The sequence below is a fragment of the Manihot esculenta genome, chromosome 11 (genome assembly GCF_001659605.2).
Source record: "Manihot esculenta cultivar AM560-2 chromosome 11, M.esculenta_v8, whole genome shotgun sequence".
In the NCBI taxonomy this organism is placed as follows: Eukaryota; Viridiplantae; Streptophyta; class Magnoliopsida; order Malpighiales; family Euphorbiaceae; genus Manihot; species Manihot esculenta.
In genome coordinates, this window is record NC_035171.2 from 14,398,604 (window position 1) to 14,409,694 (window position 11,091).

The 11,091-nt window shown below is 34.8% G+C and overlaps 1 protein-coding gene across 1 annotated transcript; it reads right to left on the reverse strand.

The window, feature by feature from the left end:
• Positions 1 to 1,267: 1,267 nt before the first annotated feature.
• On the reverse strand, positions 1,268 to 1,675 carry LOC110625630. Its single transcript, XM_021771268.1, has one exon. It carries the CDS (start codon positions 1,673 to 1,675, stop codon positions 1,268 to 1,270), a length of 408 nt encoding a protein of 135 aa, XP_021626960.1.
• Between the last annotated feature and the right edge of the window lie 9,416 nt (positions 1,676 to 11,091).

Genomic DNA, 11,091 nt, shown 5'->3' on the forward strand with positions numbered 1-11,091 from the left:
GGGTCTGCCCTGACTTTGAGCCCATCTATTTGGGGAGCTCGTGAGCTCAAATTTTAGCCTTTGCTTTTCAAATGTCTTGAATTCGTTACTGAGGTCGAACTTCTGTTCTTGTTTCTGTGTTGAGCCAAATTAAGGTTGTAGCTCTGTTTGTTTATTCGCACTTTCGTTTTGCCCTAGTCTTTTAGGTGAGGGGAGGCTCGTAGACTTTATTTTGTTAGTTGACTTTCCTTTTTTCTTTTAGCTTGGTCCTTCTTGCATTTGGTTCTCCTTCGAGCTCAGTCTCGTGCAGCCTAGCTCAGGATTCAGGCTCTTCGGTCTTATTGTCACCTTCAAGCTTTCTATCCTTGCGTGGGATTCGAGCTCATTGGCCTTAGTGTCGATTCGTCATCTCAGCTCGATTTTGTGGTGCCTGAGGTCATTTTTCGAGGCCAGTCACCCGCCTCATTGAGGTCTTGCGCAAGATTCAGGCTCGCTGGCCTTATTGTTGCTTCCAGGCTCTTTAGCCTTGCATGGGATTCAGGCTCAGTGGCCTTACTGTCGCTTCGTCATCTCAGTTGGTTTTGTGGTGCCGGGGGTCATTTTTCGAGGTCGGTCACCTACCTCACTGAGGTCTTGCGCAAGATTCAGGCTCATTGGCCTTACTATCGCTTCCAGACTCTTTAGCCTTGCATGGGATTCAGGCTCAGTGGCCTTACTGTCGCTTCATCATCTTAGCCGGTTTTGTGGTGCCGGAGTTCATTTTCCGGGGCCGGTCACCTACCTCACTGAGGTCTTGTGCAAGATTCAGGGTCGTTGGCCTTACTGTCGCTTCCAGGCTCTTTAGCCTTGCATGGGATTCAGGCTCAGTGGCCTTACTGTCGCTTCGTCATCTCAGCCGGTTTTGTGGTGCCAGGGATCATTTTTTGAGGCCGGTCACCTACCTCACTGAGGTCTTTTAGTGCTTGTTCTTTCTTTCTTTTTACAGAAAATGAGCCATAGTATGATAAAATAGTATCATTTGATTTGAATAGCATTGTTTATTTCATTCATATTTTTCATAGTACAAATGTTTACATTACATTGCATGTATTTTAAGGAAAGTACCTCTTCAAATGCTGGATATTCCAAGCATGAGGCTCTATATTTCCTTGCAGGTCTTCAATCTGATATACACCAGGCTTGACAACTTTGGTTATTCTGAAGGGGCCTTCCCAGGTCGGCGCTAGTTTCCCCACTGCAGCTCTTTTTCCTGTGGCTTCCAATTTTCTTAGTGCTAGATCCCCCATCTTCAGGCTCCTTTCCCTAACCTTTTGATTGTAGTAGCGAGCTGCCTTCTGTTGATAAGTAGCGGTGCTGATCTGGGTTCTTCTCTGATCTCCTCTAGGGCATCCAGGTTACTCCTCAACTTATCACCGTTGGTGTTCTCGTTTTTGAACTGGACGCGGTGAGTAGGGACTTGCAGCTCGATGGGGGCCACAGCCTCGGTGCCAAATGCTAGCACGAATGGTGTTTCCTTCGTTGGCGTCCGAGGGGTGGTCCTGAATGCCCACAGGATGTTGTTGAGCTCGGCTGCCCAATCCTTCTTTGCCCCATCCAGTAGTTTCTTCAATCTCTGGAGGATAGCTCGGTTTGTAACCTCCATCTGGCCTTTGGTTTGAGGATGGGCTACCGAGGAGAACTTGTGCCAGATGCCCATGTTTCTTGTAAATTCTTTGAAGGCCTTGCAGTCAACATCCCTACTCCCTCATGTGCTCCATAGATTCCCTGATGTATCTTTTGCATAACCCTAGCTGCCTCTTCTGGGCTTACACATTAAAGCCACGGGCTGGATTTCCCCCTTTGTAATAAGGTCTCCCTTACTGCTTGGTAATTAGCTGCTCGAGCTGCGATTTTCTTTGCTTCGGCCTTATCTTCAGGGAGTTTCCCTTTCTCCAAATACTCTAGGTATGGGGTCATCCAGCTTTGCCCCTCCTCGATCTCCATTATGGTGTCCGACCTGTCAAAGGCAGGAATGCTGATGTGCTGTATATACACCTCTTCTGGGAGTTGCTCTAATTCCTCTTTAGATAAGCGGCTGAGCAAGTCTGCTTTCTCATTCTCTTCTCGAGGTATTCTCTTGCAATACCCGGCTCGAGTCTGGCCTCGGAATTCCTGTCGTCTGGTGGAATCTCGGGTGTCGGAACCCTCGAGAAGGGTAAGATATATGTTTTCATGTGTGTTTTAAGAGTTTTGAATGTTTTCAAGTGTGAAAGGAAATGAGTTTTGAAAGAAAAGCAATAAGGGAAAAATGCAAAGGTTCGGCCACCGAAGGTCACTTTCGGCCGCCGAACATTGCATGGTTTCGGATTCACGTTCGGCTGCCGAAGGTGGTCTGGCCAGCCACCTATTTAAGGGCCAAAGGTCGGTGGAAGGAGGATATTTCTCCTCCACTTGCAGCCAGAGGTGAGTTCCAGCCTCTCCCAAGTTGACTTTCATGTTTTTCATGTTTTTCACCAAATCTTTCACGGGTTTTACAAGTCTTGGTGTGTTTTGAAGGTTTTGAGCAAAACTAGCAAGTTTGGAAGTTTGGAGCTTTGGAAGAGGTTTTCTTCATATCTCCACGTTAGGATCACTTGATCTCTTGTTTGGAAGAGGTAAGTCAAGATCCAGAACCTCTTTTACTGATTTTTGAAGGTTTTATGGGAGTTGTATGGATAGTATGCATGAATAGGGTTTTGGTTGAGGTGTTGCATGATTTTGTGTTTAAGCATGTTAAGTGTTGCTTGCTATGTTGCTTGGGGTGATAAGTGAGTTATAGGCCCTTTTATGCATGTTTTATGGTATGTGCTAGTTGGGAGTAGTTGATATGCATGTTGGGTATGTTGGGTAAGTTTGGGGGAAAGGTTTGCATGAAACAGAGCAGGGTTCTGCCCAGCGGGCAAAACCAGGTTCGGCCGCCGAACCCCTTGTGCAGGCAGTTTCGGCTGCCAAAGCTTGCCCCCGAAAGCTAGGCTTTCGGTTTAGAAAGGGACTTTCGGTCGCCGAAAGAGGGAGTTCAGCCGCCGAAAGTGTGTGAGTTTCGTCTCTGGACGAGACCTTCGGCCGCCGAAGGTGCCGCCGAACATGCATGAGTTTCGTCTCTGGAGAGGGGTTTCGGCCGCCGAACTTGCCGCCGAAAATACCCTGTCCAGCTTTCTTTTGCATGTTTTATGTGTTTGTTTAGGGATCGTTTAGAGGGTTTTTGGGGAGTTTCTTAGAGATGTTCTTAAGTTAGTTTGGTCCCTCAGTTGCGTCCACCTGTGTAGGTACGGACCAGAGGAACCCCAGAGAGCAACAGTGAGCACTGTTTCAGAACCTGCCGAGTCAGCCAGAGGTGAGTGGACCTTCTCTTTTTAGAACTAAACTGCTTTGAGCATATGTCATGCATCATAAGAGTATAGTAGGGTGTTTGCATTCGTTTCACGAAGTTGACGCATTGCATAATACGATGTGTATGAGGCTGTGGATAGACCAAGGCGACTCCAATAGCCCAAACTCTGTTGTAAGACCTGGCCGGGCCAGGCAGCCATCTGTAGGTAAGACCTGACTAGATCAGGCAGCAGAGATAGTAAGACCTGGCTGGGCCAGGCAGGCAGAGTGGTAAGACCTGGCCGGGCCAGGCAGATTGAGGTTGTAAGACCTGGCTAGGCCAGGCATCCTTTGAGTGGGATTGTTGGTGGTCATGTCTATCCCTAAGATGATGTGATGTAGTGCATTCCATGAGATCATGTTTTCAACTTATGGTTTATATAGTTCTGCTCATTGGGCATGTATAACTCATCCCTCTCCCCTATCCCCCAGGTTTGCAGGTTCAGAGTTCAGAGGGAGTCCAGCAGGGTTTGCAAGAAGAAGAGTTATGTACTAGATAGTGTGGACATGTACATGTAACGAGATAATGTATAGTGTATAGCGTTGTGCTTGACTTATAAGAGTTATAAGAGTTGTAATCCCTTGTTGTAGACACATGATCCGTTTATGTATGTTTCTTTTATTGTTACTAAATATGAGAAAACCAGGCTTAACATTATGAGTTGATAGATCAGAAATAGTGCATGCACAGGTTAAGCCCTGGAGAAAAGAAAAGTTTTAATGGATTGACAGAAAATGTATGATCATGTATGGGATTTCACAGGTACACAAGCAGTATAGCAGGCTTACTACGGGTCCCGGTGACCTTAAGTCGATCTGGATCCTAGTGCCGGTAGCAGTTCGGTTTCCGAGCTGTTACATCTCTGATATTGCAAAATGATTTGCTCGTCGAGCTCAGCAGACTATTAAACCAGGCCCCTTACTGGCCCTGTGAGCGTGGTAGAGAATACCTTGCACATCAAGGCATCTGATAGAGTCTGTAGTTCCATGAACGTCTTGTAGTTGAGAATATGCTCCCTTGGGTTCCCCGCCCCGTCATACGCTGTCATCATGAACTTTTTAGGGATAGTCTCCTGTTGGATCCACCCTGAAAAAGGCGAGAATGTGGGCAAAAGGGTCTAGCTGTGGTCCTTTGCCCTCAGCTCGGCCAAGAGTTGCTCCTTCATCTTCCGCAGTTTTTGATCTATGTCTTCTTCCTCCTGTCTCGGCCTCTTCTCCAAGTGGTATCCATCCTTCCATTCTTCACTTTCTGTCTTCCTAGCCGTCCCTGCAGAATAGTTTTCTGCCTCATCATTCTCTATGAGTTCTCTCACCCTTCTTCCCCGAGCCCTTGCTGCTGGTTCTTCCTCCCTATCAGCTCCTCTGCTCCCGTCTCCAGCTTTATAGCGGCTTTGTTGAGGGATTTGGTGGTTAAGAGTGGGTTGTGGCTCTATGGTGTGGGCTCCTTCAACTACAGGAAACATACTCAAGGGGTACTGAGACCCCTCTACTGCATCATCTGCCCCAACCAGTGGGCAGTGTTTTGTAGCTGAAGTGCGATGTTTTGGAGGTCTTGGTTAGATATGGCTCTGGGTGCATTCTCTGTCGAGCTCGACGAGGGGTTAAATAGCATCGGTGGTTGGCTGGTAGGAGTTGTAGGGCTGGAGAAAGAGAACTACTGTCCCTCTTGAGCAGAGCTCAGGTCATTTGGAGTGTTAACGGTGTTTTCGTTATGGTTTGCCATTATGGATCTCAGTGGGTATTGCAAGAATGGAACTCCGACAATGAAAAGGTCTCCTTTGTTCCCACAAACGGTGCCAATTAATGTTCTGAGATTCAAAAAAATAGGGTTTACAGTGGTTGTGTGAGCTTAGATGGAGAGAAAGGCGTTCCTTCCCTTTTATCCCTTTTCCTTTTGCCTGCTAATGACGTCTAACGACTCCTCTGCGCTAGTGCCATCTGTCTCTGTCACTCAGGTCCGTACGTACGGACGTGTCAGACCCCCTCTCCACGCCAGGCGGCCATTTAATTCCCCCGACGCGCATGCGGGTAGGGCTGCGAAGTTACTGGTCCTGCTGTCCCCTTTCATGTCACATCACCGGCTAGACTTCTTCCTACTGGATCTGGACTCGCGGACGACCCGGTCTACCCCGTGTGCTTGAGCCAAGACTTGAGATGTTAGATTGGTCAGCTGAAGTGGACTTCTAGGAGCCTTAGGTCTGCTCCATTTTCTTGAGCCTGGCCTTATCCAGGGTAAATAAGACCCGACGGTCATCAGATTAAAAATAAAAGTGTCTCGATTTTTTATTTAAATTATAAATTAATCATTGAAAAGAGTAAGAAAAAAGTTTAAACTCGTACATAAGAGATTGAATCGAATATCAAATTTCAGTTTAAAATCATTGATTTTCCCTTTGTGCACCAAGAATACTTATAAACTACCATTTTTTTATTGTTCTCCCAAATTCTAAAAAAACATTTTTATTAAATAATCTTTGCACATGACTTGTTCTTTTTATTTTAATGCTACTTTTCTAACATACTAAAGTATTTTTCATGCAAGTATCTTTGTGCAAGATAAAAACAAGAGGCCTGCAAACGCTAAGGCCATGTTGAACAATATTAGTGATTGTCATAGCTTGTAGTAGTGGATAATTATTATTCAGGTAATATTTAATCAAACATTATAAGGAGTAGTTTTTTAGAAATCACTCCTTTAATTACTAAATAATAGTAAAAGTATTAAACACTATTTTAAAAATGATTACCAAACGGAGTTTAAAAAGCATTTGTTGGAAAAAAAAAAAATAAAACAAACAAAGAGGCCATGCAAGAGCTTTGATTCGTATCAAAAAATAAATAAGCAAGTCTAAAATAGATGTCTTTTTCAATAAGCTCTAATCTACCAAAAGGAAATGACGTTGTTTTTATTACTGCATATCGAAAAATTTTGCTATGCGCGTTTGGGTATATACACCCGTCCAATAAAATCATGATATTTAATTTAAAATTAAAAGAAAATTATTTAAAATATAGTGAGACTCACATGTTAACATGAAATTTTATTTTCTTTAGGTTTGGATCGCTAAACTCATCTATAAATTCACACAATTTTAGAAATGATATCCTTATCTCCTAGAAAAGTAAAAAAGAAAATATATATATATTCCATATATTTTATAATTTTTATACACTATTTTTTTACACATATTTAAGGAAATAATTTTTTTTATTTATTTTCTTATTATACCTATTTTAAAAAAATAATACTTGATGAGAATTTATTTTAAAAATAAAATAAAATTATAATAATTAATTTATATATTATTATAATGTAAAAAATGGATAATAATTTTGAGATAATAATAATAAAAAAAAAAGAAAGTATTTAGGTGCAAGTCTATCTGAATTGTTATTGATACTTTTAACTCATTGATTAAATTTAGCTTGAATTATTTCAACCCTTGAGCGTTATTCAATTTTGATTGAGCCACAAATCAAAATCCTAGAGTCAATTTCAATTGCAAGATTAATTTTTAGAGCGAGTAGGCAAACATAACCACACTCCCGTGGTTATTTATTGTTAGTATTATTAACTGATTTATTATTATATAAAATAAAATATTATTTAAAACTTAATAATTAATAAGCTTTAATTGTAGAGTAAGAATCTCTTCTGCACTAGACCTAAACATCTGTGAAGAAAATCACAATAACCTGTTGGTAGCTAGCCCATTTCTGCTTGAATTAGTTAAAAATATATATATATTTTTTGTTAATAATTATTAAAGGATATATATATATTTTTTTGGATAAGATTCTTAAACAAAAAAATGAAATGGATGAATGAAGGAAAACCGTCCCTAGACAACTCTTTGATTTAGTCACCTTTTATTTTATAAAAAATATTTTACATATCATTTGATGTTTAAAATATTTAAAAAATTAATCAATTAAAAATATTTTTTAATCAAAATAAAAAATAAACTATTTAAAAAATAATAATTTTCTCTTGTTGAAAAAAATAAGTCATTTCATACCTTAAAATAAGACTTTTATATATCAATTTGTTAATAAATTTTATTTTTTAAATTAAAATTAAATAATAAAAATAAATTATCTCTTTTTTTTTTTCTGAATATCTTTTAAATATAAATTATTTTTAACAAATAAAACGGAGTCATTTATTCTTATTTTCATTATACAAAGAAAAACACATTACACCTCAATTTTAAATCTTGTTGCAAGCCCGTAGTGGCAGAATTTGAAAAAAATCGAGTTAATAGTAGGGGTTGGCATTCGATCGGTTTGATTTAAAATTAAATCGAATTAAATAAATTAAAAATTAAAATTTTAATATTTATGAAAATCAAATTGAATTGATCAGAAACTGAATCAGAATGAATTGATCTAATTCGATTCAATTCAGTTTAATTTAATTGGTTTAAATTTTTAATAAATTTTTTATTTTTATACTTTATTTTTAATATTTTAAAATTTAATTAGAATATTTTAATTTTAATATGATCTAATTTTTTTATATTATTGAAAATAATATATTTTTATCACTGATTAGTTCGATTTAATTTTTTTGATTTTTCTGATTAAAATCGAGCTGAATTAAAATAATCGAAATTTTTAAAATTAAAAATCAAACCGAATTGAAATAAATAAAAAATTAAACTGAATTTTTAAATTAATTTGGTTCGATATTTTTTTAATTTAAATTGAATACCGATAACTCTAATTAGTAGGATTAATAAAATTTTGTTCTAAAAATTATTATATAAATAATAAAATTATTATTATTATTATTAAAAGAAAAACATAGTAATGCAAGGAAAATTTTAATATAATAAATAATAAATAATAAAAAAAAGTAATTCATTAACAGGTAACTTCAAAAATAATATTATAATTTAATTTGTGATAAAAGTAATCTTATTGTTTCATATTGCTAGAACAGTGATTTTTTTTCCTTTTAACACTGTAAAAATTGTTGCAAAAATGCAATTGAATTTCTAGTAAACATATACTTTTTTTATTATAAAAGTAAAATTTATAGTTGGTTCTCTATATTTTTTAAAATATTTTTTAATTAATAAATTAACTCGTTCAATTACAATTAATTTTTATATTTTTATAAATTAATCTCTAAATATTATAATTATTCATAAATAAATTTTTATATTTTTTATGGACTAAGCTCTTATGTTTATTAAATTAAAACCTTTCATAGTTTAAAAAATAATAATCATGGTTGGAATTTAAATTTTTTTTAAATTAATTTTGAGCTTAGTATCGGAGATTGGGATACGCATAGTTTAAAATTAAGATGATAGGATATAATCACAAGTTACTGCATTTATCAGTTTACACCCCAATGGTTAATATTTAAATATTTTTTTCTTGTCTTAGTCAATTTCTAAAATTAGAATCATATTAGTTTATCCAATCCCGAATTCCTAAAATGTAGTTTTTCATAATAAGAATTGGTAACCAAATTGTCAAAGATTGAAATGATACACCTCCTTTAAAAAAGAAAAAAAAAAAAAAACATTCCTAAGCCCTTTTCTTATACAATAAATTGATGCAAAAAAAAAAAAAAGTATAATATAATATAAAAAAGATGGGTTTATTTTAACCAACAAAACCAACCAACCTCAACAACCATCCACTAATAGTTACAAAACCTTCCTATTTATATCATCAAATATGTGAAAAAGAATAAAAACAATTGCTTTATTTAGTCTATTAAGGAATATTTTAATTATTCTTTTTTCACTCTTAAGGGTATAAAGTTAATGAAATTTCATGTTCAAACATTTTCATTTATTTATTTTCTCAAAAAATGTTATACGGTTATACTGTGATTTTTGTACATATTTAAAAAGAAAATAATGCATTGCTGAGGTTTCAATTCTCAAATAGTGTTACATTAGAATTTCTTGAAGAGTAGAAGCAAAGAATAGATGTTGTGAGATTGTCTTCTTCTCTTAAAGGCTTGATTGGCACATGCAACCTTTTTCCTTTTCTGTGGTCCTTTTTAAGTTTTTGGGAGAAAAAAATGGGCAATTGTTGCTCATCACTGGGTTGTGAGGTAACAGCTTTTTTAGCTGTCATCTTGCCTCCACTTTGTGTGCTCACGTGCAATCACCTAATATTTAGAATTAAGAAATTTGTACAAATTTAATTCAATTAATTTTTACTTAATATATTTAAAATAAAAGAATTTACTTTTAAAAAATTCATATATAATTGTGCACAAATTAAAAAATTTTAAACTCATTTCTTTTTAATATTTATTTTAAATGAAATCTAGTCTGTAATTCACTAGATTTATATTTGTAAATCATATGGTAATAAGAATTTCGATTCCCCTCTCCTTCCCCAAACAAAATTGGATCACCACACTCATTAGATATTTTCAATGGGATGTAATTAAGCTAACACATAATTTAATATAATTTTAATGTTTTAATTTTTAAAAAATAATAAAAAAAAGCTCTAGGTGATATATATAATATTTATATTATAATTATAATTATAATAGATTTTATATAGATTAAAACAATTGTATTATAATCATAATCATAATAGATTTTACTATGACTAATAATTGATATATAACCGTTGCAAATACAGCCATTACATGGAATAATTTTGACGGACTCAGATGTGAATCATTATGAAGGAAAGGAACAATTAGCTATATACACAACTTTGACCCTTGAAAACGACTAAGATTCCATACTAAAGAAAATTCCTTTATTTTAAATTACTTGTTTTAGATCTCAAATTACTTTCATTTTGAGCTTGAAAATTTACACATTCAAATTAGTCAGATTTCATATCGATTTTAATTTAAATTAAAGAGAAAAATCGAAATTAGTTTCTCTATGCTCCTGTTTCATATTAATTCATAAATCAAAACTATTTGGTTGATTTTTTTTTTTAATTTTCTGAAAAGTTAGAGTTAATTTTTTTTCCTTCAATATAAGTTAGAATTAATTAAGTTATTTTGTTAAAATTTATTTTTTAAAAAATAATCTATTTAAATCAAATGAGATCTTGAAGTAATATATATCCATGAGCAATTAAGTTTTTGAAAATGAGAGGAGATCATTAGAAACAAATGGTTTGAATTTGATGGGCCTTTTTCACAATGTGGGTTGTAGCCTACTAGACTGTTTCCCTAAAACCCTTAAGTATTTTCTTGGTATGATTTCCCTCTAGTGACGGATATGTTGGATTAGTGATAATTTCCATTGAACATGGTGGTAATTGCCACAATGGAGTCACCAATTTATTCTGATGGTAAGTGAACTTAGTTGAATTTAAAAGAGTCTCAAATTTAATACTTCAATCCTCCATTCCCCTAATTTTAATTAAAAAGAAAAAAAAATTAATATTGACCTGCCGATAAAACATAGATATAAAATATTTAATTTTTAAAGAAAAATTATTTAATAATATAAACTTATGTCCTTATATTATTCAGATTAATATGTTAATAGTCTAAATTAAACTATAAATTCATTCGGTAATTAAAATTTATAAAAGTATTAAAGATTAGATACAAATTAATCATGTTTTATAAAAAAAATCTAAACTGATCTCACTTATTATCAAGTATAACTTAATTTTTATTCACTTAACACTACTCCTTTTAAGTTATTTTCATTTTTATTAAGAATAATTTTATCATTAAATATCGTGAGCAAAATTTAAAATATAATTAATAAT